This window comes from Labeo rohita, chromosome 12, assembly GCF_022985175.1.
Source record: "Labeo rohita strain BAU-BD-2019 chromosome 12, IGBB_LRoh.1.0, whole genome shotgun sequence".
NCBI classification, from domain to species: domain Eukaryota; kingdom Metazoa; phylum Chordata; class Actinopteri; order Cypriniformes; family Cyprinidae; genus Labeo; species Labeo rohita.
In genome coordinates this window covers 30,867,086-30,890,737 of record NC_066880.1, presented here as the reverse complement: position 1 = coordinate 30,890,737, position 23,652 = coordinate 30,867,086, and the positions used below count along the sequence as shown (strand labels likewise).

The 23,652-nt window shown below is 38.2% G+C and overlaps 1 protein-coding gene across 7 annotated transcripts in view; it reads left to right on the top strand.

Annotated features, from left to right (window-relative positions):
* tanc2b (tetratricopeptide repeat, ankyrin repeat and coiled-coil containing 2b) overlaps window positions 1-23,652 on the top strand; it is a 161,389-nt gene that overhangs the window by 65,641 nt on the left and 72,096 nt on the right. For 6 of the 7 annotated variants that reach the window (XM_051123545.1, XM_051123541.1, XM_051123542.1 and 3 more), the window contains exons 3-4: window positions 7,463-7,534; window positions 7,735-7,926. In XM_051123545.1, coding sequence (XP_050979502.1) covers window positions 7,463-7,534; window positions 7,735-7,926 — 264 coding nt within the window. Of the gene's footprint in view, window positions 1-7,462; window positions 7,535-7,734; window positions 7,927-20,204; window positions 20,750-23,652 lie in introns of those variants that run through there. The other variant, XM_051123546.1, reaches the window with a different exon arrangement.

Here is a 23,652-nt window from a genome sequence, read left to right as displayed (position 1 = left end):
GTAAATGTGCTTCCATAAATGGGAATATGTGTGTGTGAGACAGAGAGAGGATGACTAATGTGAATTTAGATGTATGTGCTCTTGTCTTAACAGATGTCTGTGTTATCGCTCTATCACTGATGATTCACTCAAGTGCATCTGTTCACTTTAAAGTGAGTGTGCTCAATAACACTTACTGCTTTTGTACCTGTACATACTGTACGTACATATACAGCGCTGACACACAGGTGATACGGACACAATCAGTCATTCCAGCGAAGCTGCTTTGGATAAAAATAAGTTATTATCTGTGTGTTGCTTTGACAACCTTGAGTAAGCATTAGAAATTGTTTTTATTTTCTGTTCTGAAGGATAAATAATCAAAATCAGTATTTTTTTTTCTGCCACCAAGGACACATTAATTGGTCAGAGCCTATCAGAAAAAAAAATATATTTAAAATGTTCCAATTTTTTTTTTTTTCAAATCAATGCTGTTTAAATACAAATAAATATGAATTTGTTTTCTAGAAAAATATTGTGCAGCACAACTCTTTTAAACATTGCTAATAATCATAAATGTGTGTTGAGCAGCAAATCAGTATATTAGAATGATTTGTGAAGGATCATGTGACACTGAAGACTGGAGTAATGATGCTGAAGATTCAGCTGCGCATCACAGAAATAAATTACATTTGAACAGATATTCACATAGAAAAGTCTTATTTTATATTGTAATAATATTTCACAATAATACGATTTTTACTGTATTTTTATTTTTTGTATTAAATAAATGCAGCCTTTAGTGAGCAGAAGAGATTTCTTTCAAAAACTGTTATTGTAATTACATTTTCAAAACGTTGACATACTGATGTAATATTAAAGAATTCAAATTAACTTTGTTTAAAAAAAAGAATGCAAAAAAAATGACTTGTGACTGCAGATAATTTGTCTGAATTATTATAAAGCAAGCTGAATTAATCTGATTAATTTAAAAAAGCTTTCAGAATTAATGAAGTTATATTTCTTTTTAATAATTTTAAAGCAAAGCATCTGGGTTTGCAAATGACAACATCACTGACTGGTGCAGACAGCAGGACACTTGTTGCATAGAATAGTTTTGTGATGATAAATCCTGAAACTCGAAACGCTGAAAACAGACAATTCATCGTTGTCATCATCATCTACAGTACCGCTGACTCGAGTCAGATGAGGGTTTGATCTACACACAGATGAAGCTGTTGTTTTAATGAATGAGTTGATTGTTGGTTATCACACATGAAAATGAAGATCATTACTCTCACCAGGTCATTTTATTCACTGGCCTGTTTACAATTTAGTATCTCTGGTGTATTGCATCAGTAGAAATGTGTATTTACATAATCTTTATTGCATAATGCCAGAGAGAATATTGCAGTGTAAAACTCCTGCTATCAGTTATAGATGATGATGATGCCAATGGGAAGAAATTGTCCTTGTTCCTGCATGTTGTGTGTGTGTGTGTGATGATTTTGCTTCTGTCCTTATTCTCAGTCTGGAGGTGTGTAAGTCATGGACGAAGGGCAGAAGTGCACCAATTATCCTCTCAGCAGTCCTCGCTGTCTGTTACTGACATTTTTACGCCTGATTTAGTGGCCGAACCAAACCAGACGGTTATGGAGGTGAACAGGACAGACTCGCTGATGACTGTTTCTGCAGGTTGAATCAGACAGCCGGCGATCCGCAGATTGGGAAGAGACGCAGAGAGCTGGTTCATTTTAGTTCAGGGATGATGGTGTTGAAGTCTACAAATAGGATCCTTGCGTAAGAGCCTTGCATTATCATATATGAATATAGCTGCAAACAGCATTATGCAGGCCAAACAGAACAGAAGTAGGTTATTAAATGCACAGACGTTACGTAACTAACCGACTTGCACAGACAATATAGAACTGGGAATAATATCATACGACGATGTACAGAATTTCAGTGGCAGTCGTTCCAAACCTGTATGACTTACTTTCTTCTGTTGAACACAAAAGAAAACCACTTGTAGTACTGTTTTTGTGTTACAGAATGTAGTTTTAAGAGTTTTTAGGCGAGAATGCAGTTGTTTAGACTTCAAATATGCGACAAGAGACAGTTTTTAGACAGTTTTAGTTTTAACAACAGCTTGTAAAACACAGCCAACAAATGCACTGAGCAGTGCTGTCATCAGAAATCACCCTTAACAGATGATAGGATAGTACGACAAAGATATCTCTTTCCTCAGCGGACATTCAAACTAATGTCCAGGGCCTAAAACTAACTTTTTGCCAAAAAAGGCATGATAAAATTTACCGGCCAAAATTTTCGCAACGCTTTTTGCAAAAACAGGCAGTTATTACTACTACAATGACTAAACATATTTACAGTGTTTTAAATTTGTCCTGCTAATGGTGTCTCTATTAAATGCATTTTCCCTCATTTTTACCTATTAATTATAGCCATTCAACATTGCAGTACAACTGAACGCTATTATTTCTTATTTTTAGGCTTTTAGGAAATATATAACAACTTTTAATTTAAGTGATTTTAAAACAGTCTTCACATAAACTATAAACTGTATATGCATAAACTATACATATTAATCTTTATTCAAGCTACAAAAGTTAATCAGCGACTAGAGCAGTCGAGTGACGTTTTCTTTTTCTTTTGTTCTTTGATTCAAATCACTGACAGACTTCATCAGGTTAGGTTTCACTTTAAAAGCAGTGCGGTCTCTTTAAAACCTGATGCACATGATGCGGATCTGACGCATATCTGATTTTCTCCAAACTCTATACGGTGATTATATTTATATTCACCATATATATAACTCATTTAAGAATACATTTACGAGGTAACTTGGCAAATCTAGGCATTTTGACATAATTGTGTGTGTTTTCGTCAGTTGAATCGCTACTGGTGCGCTGTCTGAAGCGGCTCAGTGTATACGTACAGCCAAACGTACAACATTCCAACTATACTTCACTGCACCGTTCAGGCGGCGTAACCCCAAGTACATGTCGTTACATTCTCGGGTTATGAAGAATAAAGAAGGGAAAAGTTATTCTTCCGAAATGAAGCAGCAGTATCTTCTAAGATAAAAGTTATTAGAACTGTGTCTAGGGACAAGCTGGCCATCACACTGCTCTGACCTTATCAGCCATTTGTATTCCATGATTCCATTATCGCTCTTGTCGCTTATGACAGAACAGCTGATCGTGTGTTCGGAAAAGATTATTTTATTAGCTTATGTCAGAAACAGCAAATCTCTGTAAAAACTGGCTGTCGTTTATATTGCACTGTTATATTTCGTACATTTTTTACCCGCCCACTGGCGACTGACACTGTTACGTATACTTGCCAACGCCGATTTCTACTCGCATTTAGCGCTTGGCGAGTGTTCATTTTAGGCCCTGCTAATGTTTTATTGTGGATATGAGACTGAGCTGAAGAATGAATGCTGTATCAGATGCAGGTAATCGCACTCGCTCATTCAGTCTCTCTCTCATAATACTCTACAACACATAATACACTGCTTTTAATACAGTACAAATAAGCTTTTAATGAAGCAACTCAACGTTCCTTAGTTACTAGTTCTAAAGTGACGTTTTTGAATGAATAATGAACTCAAACTGAGATTTGAATCTGTGGCGGCAGAAAAGAGGGTTTTTAAAGACACTCAATTGTTGTTTCTTGTTTATTTACACACATGCTGTTGTATAAATGCAATATCACACTAGTAGCAGTGCGATTATGGCTGTGTAACTACAGCACCTGAATCACAGTCATGCTGATATAGAGCGATATCACACAGGTACTGCTGATTTATATACATATGCTGCGACTTATATTGCAAAGAGACTATAGCGTAGTATTAGGGCTTGATTACCCTCATTTCTATCCACCTGCTTTAATGATTTTAACTTTTACAGCCACAGTTTTAATATTGGACCTGTAATGAATCTCACTCATGTGAATCAGTGCTGTGGGATAAACGTGCGATCACAGCGCGTATAATCGCCTCCACTCTAATGAAAATAGAAGCACGCAGGCCTCTCAGTAAGAGCCGAGGGCCAATCCCGGCATCAGCGGCGTCGTGTGTGGGAATCTAAAAGAAACCTCACAGACCCCGTGATAGTCTGGTCCCGTTGAGTAGTGGTGATTGTGTTAATGTTGTTATGCTAGATGGATCAGTCCTGATTGTTTACACTGCTGTGATAATTCTTGTCTTATTTCCTTCGCGTAATTAAAAGAAATGTATGTCTTCATCTCACCCTCTCACCTCCCCTGCTCGCGTCTTAATGGAAAATTGATTGTTGTGACAGTAAATTCCTGTTTGATGTGCTGTAACAAGACAGCAATTTCCTTAAGAAAATGAGAGGCAAGCAATCACCAACGTAAACATAATGGCTGAAGCTAATTTAGCATTGGTTAATCGAAAGTCCTCAGTAGAGATATGCCGGTGTGTTTCTGTGCTCTGTGGAGCATTTAGTCGTCCCTCTGCGCTTGATTAGTTAAAGCTGACGTGTGTGGTTTCTGCGTCACCAAACAGAAGTGCAAAAATATCCATTCCAAATGTTTTTCTGAAAGCTTCCGTACTTTCACTCCATTGGCTTGAGCCATACTTTGAAAATGTTTGTGTGTTTTTTTGTCCGTGCAATGCTGTTGTTTTTGGACCTCACTGACTTTCATTTTATGGACAAAATGTCTGTGTTTATGTTAAATGAACCTGCTCCAGAGTGGGCTTGAGTTTATGGGCATTTTGCTGATATAATATAATAACTCCAACATTAGCATCCAATCGTCAGCGATTAAATCTAGAAAACTCCATAATCAATATGCAAAAACAAAGGGTCTGGGATGTTCAAAAGCAAACAGAGCGGTGTTTTGATAGCGCCACAGAGACTCAGTGTTTACACAGTGACTCAGCAAATGCATTACTTACAATTGTCTCTGAATATTAACCTGGGATACCAGAAAGTAATTAAAACTAAAGGAAATTACACACCTAAAAGTTCATTGGAGGTTTATATAATTGTTACAGGTCAATTTGACCCACACTGATTTTTGGAAATACTGGAAAACGTGTGATGTTTTTCTAGAAGTTTTGTGAAGTTTTCTCTTTTAGGGTTATGAACATGTCTGCAAAAGTGTCACATTATGCTTGCTGAACAGTTTGAGCCGCATAGTTCATGGTTAAAAATGTTTTTGACATATTTTATGTCAGTATCATTTATGAATTAGGCAGATGCTTTTATCTGAAGAAACATACACTGCATTGAAGGAATGTCTTGTAATTAGTTTATGCATGTGAAGTTTGCTGGGAATCAAACCCAAGATTTTGGCGTTGCGAGCGCCATCAGTAAAGTACAAAAAGTACATTTCCACACTTAAAATGTTACTTAACTTAAAATGTAACTTAAAATACATTATATAACATCATTTTAAAATCTTAAAAACTTTAAAATATGCAGGTAAAAGAGATTAAATTTTTTTATGCACGAATTTAAAAATTACTAATATTGTAATGTGTGAGAAGTATTCATTTTAAAGGCTTTTCTGTTTTTACCTGAATTGATTTGTTTTTCATAGTGTGATTTTCGATAAATTGTATTGAATTCAATTAGGGGGAATTTGACCGGCACCTAGGGCTGGATAATAATGGCCAAAAATGGTATCACAATGTTTTTTTCCATATCATACGGTATTGATATTTATCCATTTATATCCATAAATGTCTACTAATGTGGAAAGAAAAGCTTTCCACAGGTTTGTTAGATCTTGAGAATGAATGTAAGCATAATTTGTTTGTTCTCCACAGAGTAGCTGTGCCCCATGAAATCCATTTTATTTTTCCATAAATGATGTGTTTTCCATTTTATTTTTCATTTTTTGGGATTCTATGTTTTATGATTTGGTTTGGATTTAATAAAGTTTAAACAATTTAATCAAGCTTTTAAAATGTAATCAAATAAAAATATAACAATTTATAACAAGAGATAGTGTTTTAATTTTTCTCAAATAAGATGCTACACAACAAAACTATACATTAAAATTGGATGGAAAATGATCTTTTTCACATTTTAGAAATAATATTACATTTTAGTCATCATTTCTTCAAGTTAAGCCAGACTATTATTTTGTCGGATAGTTGTGAAGGTCTTTGAGTTTTACTTTAGTTTCATTGTGAATCTGATGGTATTTTTTTCTCAGAGTAAAAGGTATAATGCTGGTGAAGTGACTCTGAGAGCAGCTCTGGAGAAAAATAAATTTTGCAGATGCTAAAATGACGATGAACGGCGTGTGTGTTTGAGTTTGTGTATCAGACAAAAGTCAGCCATTCATTCACACACAGACACGCAGAACATCAGACATTAAACACATGCACTGGCTTTTGTTGCATTTATTTGTGTTGTGTGGTTGGCTGTTAGATTAATCCATATCGAGTAAAAATGTCCAGAGCTTATCATCATTGAAATAAGTTTGATTGCAAATTCAATTGCACCCACAATGAACCTAATATATGGGATAAACAGCTGGACTGGAGTCTGGGAATCAAGGTTGTTATTGTTGTTGTTATAGCGAGGCCAGCACTGTCCTACATTGCACGTGTATGCAGTGGCACATCGCTCGACCCTCAGGCAGCTAATATTCACATATCGATTAGGCTGAGCTTTCCACCCGCTCTGATGAGCACCGTGTTGAATTTGAGTTCATTTTTGCATCCCATTTCATCATTTTATTTTCATCCACAGGTCAGACCTTCATTTGTAATTCCCGTATAGATCAAACCACTTCAACATTCAAGAAAGATTCAAAACAGCGACAGTTCATGTCCATCTAGAAGGCCAACTCAGTGTTTGTTGCTTTACCTAATATCTGCATTGCTCTTATGAGATGCTTTTGCTTTGCTCTGCACGGATCAAGATCTATAAAGAGGTCTGTTCTGCAGAGATGAACTTAATGCTCATTGACGTGCCGCACTCTTGTCCTAATAGGCCGGTCCGGCCTCTCCGGTCCCCCGAGGCCTAAAGTAATTGATCCTGCTATCGTTAGCTCCGTGCTAATCCATCGCTGAGCAGCTCGTTTACAGTAGAGCCACTGTATTCTCTCTCCTCTCACAGACACAAAAGTAGAGCAGCACAACAGCGTGTTTGTTTCCCTGCACGATGCTGCTCATTCCTGCAGCGCTGTCCACATCCGTCAGCACACGCCTCACTAACTTCAGCCTTTATTATGGGGAAGATCAAAAAATGGAAGCTTCCTTCAGTTTCACACCTCGCCACCATGCGGGGCCAGGCGCGGCCCCGGCGGAAGAGCGTCGAGGGTCTGTGCGCCAGCACTCTGTTAGGGGTCCTGCACACTAGGACCTGGTTACTGGACGCCCAGCTGGTGTATCTGCTGGAGCGGACTCAGGCGGGACCCGCTCCACCTCCTCGTGCTCAATCGCTCTGCTCTTTCTCTCGCACCTCCTCTGCAGATGGCTGGAACGAGGAGACCATAGACCTGCAGAGCGCCAGCTTGGATCCCCTTCACAACTTCACTGGACAAGGTAAGCTCTGACTGCAATAGCCACAAGTTAGCTAAATATATTTTCAATGCACCACTGAAACATAACTCTACTAAATATTCACACCTCTGATCAGAAGTAATGCTTGGAATAATGCTCTGCTGCAGCACGTTTTTGCAAATTTTCGCTCTGGTCCCATTAATAACACGTTTTCTTCATCTCACGTGTCTCCAATCCTGTAGGTGGCAGTATAGACAGTGACTGTGCCTTTGATGGGGACTATGCTGTGCCTCCACTTTCCATGGCTGAGGGGCTGCAGCACATCCGTATGATGGAGGGAGCGTCCCGATCTCTGCCCTCGTCGCCTTTGCTCACTCACCAGACCTCCAGCTCGGGACCGCCGTCCGTCAGGAAGGTCTTCGGCCAGGACACAGGTACTGAACTCTCTCTCTGTCATGATGCCACAATTTCTAAGCCAGCACAGAGGTGTATCATCACGTACCTGAAATGTTTTATTTAAAGTACTGTCATGCAACATCATGAATACGGTTTGGCAATGCTGCTGAGCTAGAGTACACAGTATAAACAATGATTTTGTCTTATTTTGTTTATTTTTAATTTTTTACCTTTTCCTTTTCTTTCATTTTAGTATTTTTCTTTTACATATTTATTTGTATTTTTTTTTCTTTTTATTTAGTGTTTGTGCTTTTAATTAAATTGAATTAAATTATTTCTGTTTTAATTATTTATATATATATTTAGTATTTTATTCAATGCATTCATACTTAAAACTTCCTTTAAAAAGTTGTAGTTGTGCTATGTTTGTTTACATTTTTGCTATGTAATGCAAAATATAATGCGTTTTTAAATGTGCACTCAGGGTGACTTGTTGGGCCCCTGTGGTTGGTGTTGAATGTGTCCACTAGGGTGTGCCAGCCTCATATTCCTGCTGAAACTTGAGCAGATGCATCTTACAGCAGCAGAATGTTCATGAATGTGTGTATTTTGTGCGTTCGTTTGCTATTAAGCGTCTGCATGTTGGTTTAGGCAAAAAGAGAGAGTTGTCATTATACCATGACTCTGCAATCTTATCAAGAAGAGCATATCCTTGCACTTTCGTCTGTTGTGAAATCAAGTGCATTGTGGGAGTTTTGCTGAAAAGGACAGCGGTGTTGTTGATATGAGTCACTCGGTGGTTCTGCTGTTGCTCTTTGTGATGTTAATGTCTCCTACTGTTCTGATTCAAGGTTCACTTTCATCCAGATTGGATGATTCGTTTCAGAGTTTGGACTTTGTGCTTTATAGTTTACAGAAAACAAAATGGCAGCAGCGTTATTTGTATAAATAGAGGGGAAACGGAGAAAAATAGTGCTCTGATGCCCGAGCCAACGGACCATAACGTATTCTAATACTCTTAAGGGTTTAATTCCAGAAAGCGATCTTGAAGATGAATGGTTGGGGGTCATCCAAACCTTGTTTAGGAGCAGCAGAAAAGGGTTTTTTACCAATTTGGAGGTCTTCTATATTCGCTTCCAGCATTAATTGCAGTGTGTTTCTGCCAGCTGATTTGTAATTCTCCAGTGTAAGCGGCGTTGCGGAGCTTCTCATCTCTGCTAATGAAAGTCAGGCCTCTTTATGAGCGCCGTTTCATCCCGTTTTTCATGCGTTTTTTGCATATTCATGAGAAGCTAATCGGGTGTTGCTTTTGCATTTAAGAACTGTCCTGTTATTATGGAGGGAAACATACTGTACCGTGGACTGGGAATTAAACAATGCACTGCAGTTACATGTTCAGTAAGACTGATGAAAAATAATGAGAACTTGACCTTATATATACAAGAATAGATCTGGACTTTTTCGGTTAATTAAAACACATTTATTCACAGCATCATTTCACCCAAATGTTTCCAAGATTTTTTAATGGAATATCATTTTTTTAATATATTTATTGATTTATTTTTGCTACTTTGTTACTCTAAGCTAATATTTCATATTATTTTCCTCAGTTTCCATCAATTCATTCTTTGACAGTTTTCCCTGTATATATATATATTTTTTTTTGGGCGATAGTAGCAATGGAAAATATTCAGTATGTTTTTAATTTTTACAGACATAATTAAGGTATGCATCTGTGCAAATTTCCCCACTTTCCCCTATAAGCCATTACAGTATATGAGTTGTGTTTTCATGCAGTGTTTTTGCTGTGTCAGTCTTAGTTTAGGTCTGCCGCTAACTACACATCGGCAGACGCATACAAACACTTTTGCGTTCCTGCGGTCCTGTGGCGGTAACAAACCTCAGTACACAAGAGGTGATAGATTTAGCTGCAAATATTTGTACCGTTAAACCCAATGTCAAATTATTCAGGTAACTAGCTATAAAAATGCCAGTTTAATTAGCTTTAACTTACCCAGCAAGATTGCTCTGCCCTGAAAGAGAAGAAAACAAGACAGTTTACTGCTATGTCAGCTATAGAGACTCATGCGAAAGAACATAGTACTTGCAACATAGGCTCATTGGATAAATCTACCTTCATTTCTTGTAAAAAAAAAAAAAGCGTACCTATAAACGCAATTCACTGCAGTTACCAGTTGAAATGAACATTAGTGTTTCCTTGCACAATATGAGCTCAAAACACTTTATCCATAGTGAATGATTTGTAAACTTATGCATTTTGATGCTCCATATGTTTGGATTTTCTGATGATGTAAACAGGTCTGTCAAAGAAATATTTGAATTTCGTCAAATTTTGTGAATATTCATCGAAAAAAAATAAATATTCGAATGCAAAACGTTGGATTAGAATTTTAGGTGTGCATCAGGCACCCTTTTCAGTGGTGCACGAGATGCGATGACGATGTAGGTAGTGTCATTGCATTTTAATGCTTTTTTTTAGCCTATCCAGTTGAACCCACTGGATACGTTGTTCATTCAAAATACTGTGGAAAAAGAGAACATCAGTGCAGAGATGATGTTGTTTACGTCAAAACCGAAACCGAGCCGTTCACACAGAATGCATATTTGATGCATTTTCTAGAGGGACATCTCTAGAGAGTCAGATGATTAGAAATCCATTTCAAATTCTAAAGTTAACTTTGAAAAAAAAATGTCTCAAAACATGTTAGCATTTTTTTTTAAATGAAAAAAGTAACGTTACTCTTTCTGATTGGTTTTCTGTGCTTTGTATTAAACCATGTATGCATGATGCTGTTTTGTTTCTAATTGTTTAAGCAACTTAATTAATTATATATGGTTTATAACTCTTTGAGGGATTGGCATGGTAATGTACCTGACAATGTAAACGTATATGGTCTTGGTGGAACAGATCTGCTACGCTGCTGCTGCTGCAGAGCAAGTACTGAGACTTGCTATTGCCAATACATCCACAACATGCTGCTGTGAGCATGTAAGATATATTGCTGCTGCACATATAACATATGTGAATAAGCCCCAAAGCATACATGAATCACCCCATAGCAGATCTATACAGGTGGAGCTGGGGAAGGTGAAGGGTTTCTGAAGCATGCTGCAAAACTGCTTACAGCTAGCACTAGTGATATATATTTGAATGTTGAGCAGTGAGCTCATTGGCTACTAGACCTATCAGGATTGCGCCATCTAGAGTTTCATGCCAGAACTCTGGATTTTTTATATAAATATTACTAATCCACGGTTCTTCAAAGCAATAAAATAACACACATTTAGTAATATTTTACTCAGTGTGCTCTTTTGTGGCCTCAGGAGAGAAGCCAAAAGCTTTTTTTCCCCCTAACTGAAGTTATGCTTTTAATTTAGAATAAAATTCGAATTTTAATAATACTTAAGTACAAAATTCAAATGTAGTTTTTCAGCCAGTTTGACAGCCCTAGAAGTAAACTTGCTCGGCAGTGCACCCGGTACAGCATTACACTTGTGATATGAAGCATGAAAAGAGCTCAAAGACTTGTAGAAGCAAGATAAAATGACATGATTGCTTTTGGTAACACTGTTGCTTAGTTGGTCAGGTTTAATGTAGGTGCTACAATATTTGCAAACATAAACATTTAATTCTGAACTGCATAATAAAACACTGCCAGATTCACATTTGTCTTTTTTCAGCACCACTCACTGGACGTTTCACTTTGAACAAAAAACATGTAACAACATAATATTATTAACGACACTATAAGCACGTTTTTCCAGTGAACCTGAGTTGAATACTGAATGCAATGGCATGTGAAATCATGTTTGCATACTGTATTTTGGACGTGTTTAAATACAGTAAAATACTCAAGCGCACACGCTCTGACACATTGATATGTGGTGCTCATGTGGAAAAAGTGATTTTGAGTCCGGCTCGCAACTTTCCCTGAACTGGTTCCCCCCCATCTCCCCTCATAATTTCATATCCGGTGTCTGCTATTGTAATCAATAAAAGTGGCAGAAAACCCCCTCCCCTCCTCTTTGCTCTCCTCTTTCTTTCGTTCTCCTTCTTTATCTGCCTCATTCCATTTGTCGGTGATTACCTACTGCTGAAGAAAAGGAGAAAATGGCAGATTGTATCCATCTCTTCACCTTCACATTTGAACAAAGCCCAGCAAGAGAGCAGTGACCTTTTTAACAGATCAATCACATCCTGATTTAAGCCTCCCGGGGCGAGGCGGGGGGTCCGACGCTCCCCTCCTCCATCCGTTCAGCCTCAGCGAGCAGCGAAGGTGTGCGGACGCCTCCCCTCGACAACCGGCAGCTCTTGATTGAAAATGCCACGAGGCCTTTGTTTTGCCGATTGAATTCTGTTTCTCTCAGGTGCATCGCTGCGACGTCAATTAACTTCTGTCGACGCTTGCGGGGAGGCACTTAATTCAGCTCGGAGCACAACAGAGTCAGATATATAGCACCCAATGTGGCTTAGCTGATTTATTGAGATTTCATAAAGCTGTATGTGTGGTCTGTTGAGACCGCTTTGTCATTTCCTACTGCGGTACAGAAACTGTGATAAGGGCCGGTGTGCATCTATCCGAGAAACTACTTGTTGATTCCTCAGAATGTACTTACTGTAGAAGACCAGATTACAAACGTGGGGAACAGGATCTAGTCTTGAGGTTCTTTTTAAATAAATAATACACAGCAAATAATATATTCAAAATGTGATAATATACCATTTACTCCAGTGTTGCGCAGTGCTGTAATACGCAACTTTGAAATATGCATTGTTTTGTATTACTCGAGCCAGAGGCACTTTTCCCCATTTCATTCTGATTTACAACCTTCTGATTTAATTCAATTGCAGTTTTGATTTGATCTGATTGGATTTTGACTTACTGACTAGGAAATACTTTCTCTGCTAATGCTGTAAATTTATTGAGTTTCAGACGGGTAACTCATCTCTTTTGAGCTTACTTTTTGAGTTGCTTGTTTTGCAAACTGGGCTACGCTGGTTGTGATGTATTTTGTAATTCACGTATAAGAATCAGCTCATAGAAGTCATCAAATATCAAACTGCACTGTCGCACTGTATGTTTTCAGTGAAAAGAACTGCAAACATTACACTGCAAGTTTTCGATTCACTAAAATGAATCAGCTTATAAGAGTCAAGAACTAATCACATGGTATGTTTTTAATTATTTGAAAAGAACTGGCTCTTAACAACACGCTGTATGTTTTTGATTCACGAAAATGAATCAGCTCTTAGGAATCATCAAGAATTGAAACCCAATGATTGCAGTGTATGCGTCTGATTCACTGAGAAGTATCAGCTCATATGAGTCAACAAAAATCAAACTGCACCAATCACACAATATGTTTTTGATTTACAGAAAAGAATCAACTCACATGTCATCAAACTCTTGAACTAAATATGTTATACTAAAATGAATCAGCTCATAGAAGTCGTTAGATATCAAACTGCACTAATCGCTCTGTATGTTTTCATGGAAAAGATTTGCAAACATTACACTGCGTGTTTTTGATTCACTAAAATGAATCAGCTCTTAAAGAGTCATCAAAAACCAATCTGCACCAGTTGCACCATATGTTTTTGATTCACTGAAAAGAATCAGCTTATAACAAGTCAAGAATTGATCACACTGTATGTTTTTAATTCATTGGCTCTTAAGAATCATCAAGTATTCAAACTACGAACACACTGTATGTTTTTGATTTGCTAAAATTAATCAGGTCTTAGGAATCATCAAGAATTGAAGCCCAAAGATTACACTGAAGATTCACCACAAAGATTCACTAAATGAATCAGCTCATATGAGTCATCAAAAGTCAAACTGCACCAATCACACAATATGGTTTTGATTTGCAGAAAAGAATCAACTCAAATGTCATCAAACTCTTGAACTGCAAAGATTGCACCATATGTTTCCAATTCACTGAAGTGAATCAGCTTTTAAGAATCATTAGAAATCAATCTGTACAGGTCGCACTGTGTTTTCAATTCACACTCTGACAGTCTGAAAAGAATCAAGAATAAGTCATAAAGAATCAAGCAGTATATTTTTGAATCATTGAAAAGAACCGCCCGAGTCATTTGTTTTTGAATTGGGCTTCACTTTTCACTTTTTTTAGTTGAATCACACTCAGGCCCTGTTTACACTAGTGCGTTGTTGTTTTGAAGCGGTGTTTTAAAATGAAAACGATCCTCGTCCACACTAGCATTTTCACTGCATTTCAGAAACGATCTCCATCTACATTACACAACCGAAAACGCGTGTCACATGACTATTCCTGTAGGTACAACTATAGATATGTGTTGATAGATGCCCTGTTATTTAGATGGAGGACGCATCTGCGTGCATAGAAACAAAATGATGCATCTGCTTATACATATCTATGGGTACGACAGTGAGCATGATGTTATTGTTTACACGGTCGTCAAGAATACGCAGAGTGAATGTGGGAAGCCAAGCCATCGTTTTCAAAAGTCTCTGTTTTCGAAGGTCAAAAATGCCGGAGTAGTGTAAACAACAGGCATAAACGTAGCAAAAGTTATGCTTTTTAAAACAAAAATGCACTAGTGTAAACGCAGCCTCAGTACAGACAAACATTCCACAATTGTATGTTGTGACCCAATCAGAACTGATCTGACTGTGGTAGTTTGACCACCAGTGTTGTTGATTTCTCTGATCGAATCACAGGATTCACTCCTCTGAACTTAAAGCCTCATGTCACCCTCCTGTTCCAAACCCAAATTAACTACCACAATCAATAGCCTTACTGCTATCCCTATAGATCTCTATAGAAGGAGGCAAAATTACATTTTCCCTCAATGCCAATTAATTGGCTTGAAGAAATTACGCCTTCTTGTCTGCCGTCAATCTGCATCCACTTTCCCTCCTTAATCTATACCACAATTACAATGCAATGATTAGCCCTTTTTTCACTAACCCCTCTTGAGAACAACCAGTTCCTTTCTGCATTTGGGAAGAAGGACTTTACTAAAAATAGATCACCTGAGATCCGTCTCAGGTGGTCGGGTGAGACACGTTGCAGTTTACACGTCAGAGTAACTTCCGTCTCCAGCGACTGAGAGCAAACTACAAGTACGAACATGCTGTTTCTAGCACAATTCTCACTTATTTTAATCTAATATACGTATAATGTGGACTTCACATAATTGACAGTGAGTAGGCAGTGCTTATGTGATCTGGAAATCTTCAGGAGTGAGTTTATGTATATAACAAAAGCAGTGTGTTCACTTTCATTGTCAATTACCTCCAGATATTGTTTCAGACTGTTTCAGACCCCATTTACACCTGCTTAAGCGTTAACCTCTTGAGATCTAAGATGGATCTTAAACAGACACTCCAGCCAAAAATGAAAATTCTCTCATCATTTAATCCCTCATGCCTTGCCAGATGTATATGACTCTCTTTATACTTCAAAAACAAATCAAGACAAGATGGGACACTCAAAATTGGCACTTCAAAAACCATGGAAAACATGATGGTAATCCGTTCAACCCTAGTTGATAAAGCATTGTCTTCTGAAGTGAAATGTTGTGTATGTGAGGAAAATAATAATATTTTAAACGTTTTTAAACTATAAACTATTACACTGCACAGGATGTGCTGCATGTTTTTGATTAAATAAAAAGATTCAACACATAAGAATCAACCATATTTGAACTGTATGCGATTCACTGAAAAGAATCAGTTCACAAGAGTTACTAAAAAAAGATTGCACCGCATGATTTTGATTCACAGAAAAGATTCAGATCATAAGAGTCATTAAGAATCAAACTGCGAAGATTGCACTGAATATGAATATGCAGCATTTATTTTCCTAGTGATGGTTTATAGTACAAAATGTTAAAATGGCTTTCATTTTTCTTACACACACACGTTGTTTGGCTTCAGAAGACATTGATTCATCAACTGGTGTCGTGTGGATTACCGCTGTGTTCGTTTTGTGTCGTTTTTGAAGTGTCAACTTTGAGAATTCCATCCACTTGCATTATATGAAATGAAGATGGATTATATTTTTAAAAAAGCAGAAACTCTACACATGTAGGGTGAGTAAATGATGACAAAATGTTAATTTTTGGGTGAACTGTCCCTTTAATAGCAGGAAGTAAATAGGGTCAGCTCAGAGACGACCTCACAAACGGCTAACGTGAAAGCTTGTCTTTTCTCACTTCAAGTCCTTTGGCTTCTTCAAATCGCTTCCCAATTACCAGCCCATCCCCAGCTCCCCTCCACACCCTCCCACAGCCAGTCATTTGTTCAGCTAAATGGAAATGTGACATTTACGGCTGGAATTCTGCTCAGGTGAAGAGGACTGGAGTGAGAATGAGTCCAAATGACACAAAGATGACCGTTAAATGAGGAAGAGCTCATAAAAGGAGAAAACTCAGGCACTGATGATGTGAATTCCTCTCAGAAGGAAGAAGCAGTGTTGATTTTAGTGCCTTTAGGTCGCGTGTCATTATACACTCTTAATAATAAACAATTTGGTTTTTATGGTTCTTCATGGAACCGTAGATGCCAATAGAGAACCTTTCATTTTTTTTTATTTATAAATTATTGTATAGTATATCGATAAAGTATCGCGTCACCAGATCCCTGCGGATGCTCGCTCAATCCGTTATTGTAAACGGGGGCAGTTGCGTTTGTATTATTTGACCCAGTGAATTGCAGTTCAGCTTTGCTCAACCACAATTGATTTGTTCTTAAATTTAGGAGAAAATAATACAGCCACCGTTCCTTCTCAGCGTCGAGTTGAAATGCAGCGCAGCACGCGTCGTGCTCTCCATAGCATACAGTGCATGTACAGTGAAGCGTTTATCATGCAGGGCTGGTGCTTGACATTCAGAGGACAGAGACATCGAGTGATATTAAACCCATAAATCTCTGTCCGTTTTACCAGAACAAATACGGCGCGGAGAGTGAAATCAAGGCTGTCGGAAAGTTAGATAAATTCTGGCCGGATCGCAGACTAGCAATCGAGTCACATTTTGGCCAGGCTGAACTGTTTGTTTGAATCACTGATGCGTTTAGGCTTCTTGATCTTTAATATTTTATGTCTTTATTTAAGAGCATCCAGCGCTGCCAGCAACAAGGTCGTGAGTTTGACTCCTGGGGAACGTGGATGGAGCAGGATGAGTTCTGTATGTTCTGTAAAACTCGGTTTAAAATGTGTATTTTGTGTTCACTGCAAGTTCATGCAATTTGTGGCATTTTTTATTATTATTTTTTAAATACGTATTTTTAAATTAATTGAAAGTGACAGTAAGAGCCTTAAACTATTGTTAAAAAATAAATATAAGTAACCACAACTGTTTTCAATACTGATATTTAAAAATGTTTGTTGAGCAGCAAATCAGCATATTAGAATGATTTCTGAAGAATCATGTGACACTGAAGACGTAATGATGTTGAAAATTCAGCTTTGATCACAGAAATGAATTACATTTGAACAGATATTCACATAGAAAACAGCTGTTTTAAATTGTAATAATATTTCACCCTATTGCATTTACTGTATTTTTGATTAAATAAATGTAGCCTTATGTAAGTGAGTATAGGAGATTTCTTTCAAAAACATGAAATATCTCACTGACCCCAAACTACTGAAAGGTAATGTATTTAAGAAGGTAAGGACGTGACTTGTGGCCAAATATAGTGTCCCATTTATTGAATTTAACATAGTATATTTTAATGTGGGATGGACAATGCAACATTTAGCTCTTTGGCTTCCTAACTTCCTTAACTTTTTTATATAAGCTTGTTTTTCATGCAAATTAATTTGAGATCAAACAATAATTGGCAGACCCCCGCAGCGTTGCGCCGACCGCCCGTTGAAAGCCCCTGCTCTGTTCTGTTAATGCTCACCAACAAAATGGAAAAAAATGTGAGCAAACATGTCACTTTTTAAAGCGGCTCTTTCCTCAAGTGCTCTGAGTGTCAGGTTTGGATTAAGAACAAGAGAACGAGAACAAGATGATTTCAAACAGCACATTAGAGAGAGCAGCAGGAGTCAGTAATGATCTCTAGCCATCATTAAAACTCTTACAACTCAACGAGAGACGTGAAGTCTGCCACCATTAAAAAGAGTACTACGACGCACGTGCCGCGCCTTGTTTATCAGCAGAGAAAGGCACACATATACGCCGACATGGAGGAGAAGAATTGTTGAGTAAAGTCATTATTTTTGTTTTCTTTGCACACAAAAAGTATTCTCATCGCTTCGGAAAATTACAGTTCTTCCATGACAACTCTCGGAAGATTTTAGCATGGTAATGTATTTTGGTCTTGGAGAAACAGATCTGCTACACTGCTGCTGAATTGCTGATGCTGTTGGTTATTGCTGTAGTTGTAGATTGTTGCTGCTGTTGCTGCAAGCAAGTACAAGAACTCAGTACTGTTAAAGCATATGGCGATACGGTGCTGTGAGTATTTAAGACATACTGCTGCTGCACAATAGCATACAAAATAACCCGTAGCAGATCTATACAGGTGGAGCTGGGGAAGGTGAAGGGTTTCAGAGGAACTCAAATTCCTCTGCTGCGAAAGGCTCAAGTGAATGCCAACCAGCCATTTAAAGGTAAAGGCTGCGTACACGACGTGAACCAATCAGCTTGTGCCAAGTGGTATAAGGCTGTGAATATCATCAGTTACGTTAACACCCGTCAGTCTGCGCCATCTATTTTAACGATGTCCTTACTCTGTTCTGTGCCTTGACTGTGGTAGGACCCTTTTGTGTATGGAGGGTCAGAGAGCCTTTGGATTTAATAAAAAAAATATCTTGATTTGTGGTCTGAAGTTGAATGAAGGTTAGGTTTGGAATGACATGAGGGTGAGTAATTAATGACAGAATTTTCAATATTGGGTGAATTATCCCTTCAAAGGAACAGTTTAGCCAAAAATTAAAACTATACATTTATTTATTTATTTGTATTAATTGATTAATTTATGCTTTCTTTAGATATGAACTATATATAAGGAAAGATTTATCTATATATATATATATATATATATTTTTTATTTTTTTTTTTTTTACTGATCAGCTTTAACAGTTAGCATATCGGTTAAAATTAAAGAAATAAAATGTCACCTGAAATGTAAAAAAAAATGTACACATTATTATTGTTATGTTATTATTGTTATTATTTTAGCTATTTTGTTATTATTATTTTTATTATTATTATTATTGTTGTTATTGTTATTGCTATTATTATTATTATTATTACTTTTAGCTATTTGCCAAGGAAACATTTCAGATTTTTGTAGTTTCACTTGATGTACTAAAATTGAAAATGCCAAAGACTATATAGACATAAAATAGTGATTGTAAAAATGACAAAAACACACAACAAAAATATATTTTTTAACTAAAGTATGTATATATATATATATATACAGCTAAAAATTATTTTAGTTCAGTTATTTCTATATTTTGCTTTAGTGTGTCAGTAGAAAATATCAATACCAAATGAATACCAAACATTCATTTTGCTATTAATTGTAATAATCCAGTGAGATTTGCACAATGAGTCTGACAACAGCTAGTGCTCCACACAGAGATGTGATCTCCACTGCCACTGTATAAATATACCAAATGTCCCCACAAGGATAGTAAAAGCTGATATTTTTGACATTGTAGGGACCGACCTACTATTAAAAATATTAAATGATGTTTATTTGAAAGTGTAACGATGCAAACATGTTTCCTGTAAGGGGTAGGTTTAGGGTTAGGGTTGGGTTAGGGGATAGACAATATTGTTTGGTCAGTATAAAAACTATAGAAGTCTATGGAAAGTCCCCACAATTCACAAAAACAAACATGTGTGTGTGTGTGTGTGTGTGTGTGTGTGTGCATTTTATGTTTTATAGACTTAGGTTATAGAGGATATTTTGTTATAGTATGTTCAAACTTCCATGCAGTGAAAGTCAATGCCGTTGAAGCCAAACTGACATTGGACCCCACTGACTTTCACTGTATTAAAACACACACACACAGACACAATTTGATTCTATCTCATTAACAGTTTAAAATGAGCTCAAAAAGCGCATTACTGATTTGTCACCCCTTACATGAGTGAATGGATTATAAAATTATGAGCAGGGGGAGATAAGGTGAATGTGCGATGAACAGAGACTGATAATTTGATGAATGGACTAGTAGATGAATAGGCGGTTCGATGGCATTTTCAAGGGTAACATGAGGTCACGGCAGCCGAAGCATCAGAGCCTCCAGTTTCTCCAGAGTCTCCGTACTCATTCCAGCGCTCCAGCGTCCCTCTGCAGAGCACCTTCGCTCGCTCTCTCTCTCTCTCTCTCTCTGTCTCTCTCTCGTCCTCTCACTCCCCCTCACCACTTTACCGGCCTCCTCCCCAGTGGTTACCATGACAACAGCAGCACTGCACCATTCATGGACTGTAGCGGTAGACACACGCGCTCTCTCTCTCTCTCTCCCTCGGCTCGCGTCGACCGCCGCTCTCTCCAGTCTTGTCGAAGGGATTCTCCGTGTGCGAGGACAACGAGGCGCCAGGCTTCCTCTGGATCGACTCCTCTTTTACGGTTTATTGGTCCACCGAAAGCCGAGGAATGCTTGGTCCCTGATGCCTTTCCACTGAGCCGCCTTCCCGTTCCCACCCTCGTTCTTCCGCCGGACCTTCTGGAGGAGCTACCCGCTGGTGTGCGTGCGGACGCGTGTGGATGAGCTGGCCGTCGTTGAGACGCTCGCAGGGGCTGTGCGTGTCCGTGGACAGAGAGGGAGGACAGATCTACACCCGCCTGCCAGCCCAATGCGGGATTTGGGTTGAGCATGGTGAGCGACCGAACCCCACCCTCCACACATCTCCTTACCTAACCTCGCTCGCCTTCTCGCTTTCCTCCTACACGCACATAAACGCACACGTAACCGCTCTCTACCTGTGCTAAACGGCTCGAGGCGCTGGTCTCTGTAGAATCGGATGGGTGCCGTAGGAGTTAGAAGCGGTTGTCAGCCACGCTCGTGTTTTGAAGCATCTACGTGTTGGAAGCGTTTGAATCTGAAAGATGCGATCTTGTCTAGACGAGGTGATTTGAGCTGTAGGCTGGTTTGAATGAGTGTTTATGCTGCAGAATGACTGAAACTAATGATGCTGATGAAGGACCTGTGGGAGGTGGAGTGTGCTGCAATGTTCTCAGCTTGATGGACTTTTCTTCAGTTTTTCTTCACGGTCTTTGACCCCTCTGTGTCCACCATTTCGAGGGCCGCTACGTGATTTGTTAGCTAAATTGCACCCGGGTTTGCGTTTGTTTATTTGCGCGTGGGGTGGTCGGTTTGGACGGGTCTGTTTGTAAAGTCTCAAGAGGCTGCTCTATTGCTGATGATTGACGAACATTCGGTGGAGCCCGGTGCGTAGTGAACCTTCAAACGCAGTTCTTGCACTTTACAAAGTCACCTCTGTTAAATTTGGATGTTTATTGCAATATTATCAGTTTCCAAGGTCACGGCAGAGTTATAATCTAATGGTTTTTGTGAAGATTCATGCCAGGCAGGATCAAACAGGGTGTGACCTTAGGGCTCAATAGTGATCAAGAAACACACCGTTGTGCACTTACATACGGATGATGTTTTGAAAGTGATAGAGACCCAAAATGTAAGTTCTGTCATCATCTGTTCACCCTCATGTCATTTTATACGCTTGAAATGAAAACTAAACTTTCTGCCAGCTGTGGAACACAAAAGGAGATGTTTCACAGAAGGTTCAAGCTGCTCTTTTCTATGCAATTTATGTGAATGTTGATTTATACTGTTAAGAAAGCATCATAAACCTCGAATTTCCATTGTCAGCCATTTGCAACCAGTATTCGTTAAAAACATCCTCACACACAGCTGTCATAAAAATTCAGACTGGTGTAAAAAAGGAACTGATCAGACCATATCCAGTGCAACATGATGCATTCTGACTTTTTGAGGTTCTCTCAACTGTTGTTCAAAGTAAAACTATTTGTGACCCTGGACCACAAAATAAGTCATAAGTATCACGGGTATTTTTGTAGCAATAACCAACAAAACATTGTATGGATCAAAATGGATTTTTCTTTTATTCTTTAAATTTCCTACCGTAAATATGTCAAAACTTAATTTTTGGTTAGTTGCTAAGAACTTCATTTAGACAACTTTAAAGGATTTTTTTTTGCATCCTCAGATTCCAGATTTTCAAATTATTGTATCTCGGCCAAATATTGTCCTATCCTGACAAACCGTACATCAATAGAAAGCTTCTCAATTTCAAAAAATTGACCCTTATTACTGGTTTTGTGGTCCAGGGTCACCTTTCTTTACGTGTGTTTACGTGTATGTTTACAAATTTCAAGAACATACAAATGTAAAATGAGCTCTTAAAGGAGTAGTTCACTTCCCGGAACAAAAAATGACAGATAATGTACTTACTCCATTGTCATCCAAGATGTTCATGTCTTTCTGTCTTCAGTCGTGAAGAAAGACACTAAACAATCCGAGCCAAGGAAGAAGGGTCTTATCTAGCGAAACAATCTGTCATTTTCTATTACAAATTTATATATTTATAAACTTCAAAATCGCCCTACATCGCTGTTTTACCTTTTTTTGAAAAGTGAGTTTGACCTTCTTTGCATGTTCACTTTATAAACACTGGTTTGGTACTTCTGCAGCGATCTAGGATGATTTTGAAGTTGGAGGAGAAAATGAGATGGGAGTTTTTCAACATACCCTAACTGCATTGACCCGGATTACACAGAGTTCACACAGAGCGAGACAAGACGATTTGAGGTTAAAAAGTACATCAATTTTAATTTTTTTAAGAAAATGACAGATTGTTATGCTAGATAAGACACTTATTCCTCAGCTAGGATCATTTAGAGCCATTTGAAGCTGCATTTAAACTACATTTTGGACGTTCAGTCTCACAGTCACCGTAGAAGTCCACTATATAGAGATAATTCCTGAAATGTTTTGGGACAATATTTAGGGGAATCTGTCGGTTCAACACGGGCTTTTATGTAGTTTCAGATAATTCACATTTCTTTGTGACTCAAAATTATGTGTGCATGTATGTTCAAGTAATTATTTTAAGACTTTCTTATATCTAACAGCGAATTTAGAAGTTAATGCCTGACTAGTTTTTTTTCCCAGCTACATCGAGACACTTTTCAATAGCAGTTTTTAGAAACTGATGTTGGTTGTTTGGCAGTAGCACTTTCTGTTCTGTGTGACATAACTCCCGTAGTACCAAATGTTCAGGGTTCTCATGTTCTCAGCACACGGCGATTCATTTTCGAAATCTCTGCTCTCCCTCTCTGCCCCCTCTTTTACCTTTTGAAAATCTCTGGGTCTGAAATGTTCAGCATTGCTGTTGTGCAGCTGAAGTTGCCCAGGCAATGTGTTAACAGAATCAGTAGGAGGCTGCCGTCCAATGTTTTCAGTCACGTTCCGCTCAAATAGAGTTTGTTCGAAAAGCTCTAATCGAAGCTCTAATCCAAAACCTACTGAGCTGTCTCGCTGCCTACTGCCTACATAGACTGCATCCTTCTAAGGCAGCACCCTAACAGTCACAGAACAGTCAGGTGAGTGATTTGGAACGCTCTACATAGACAGCGTAGTGCATATAGAATGTTTCACACCATGTAGAGTATTCTGAATTATAAGTGCTTGATTTGGCACGCTATACATAGCGTAGTGTTAGAAGGTTCCAAATCATGTAG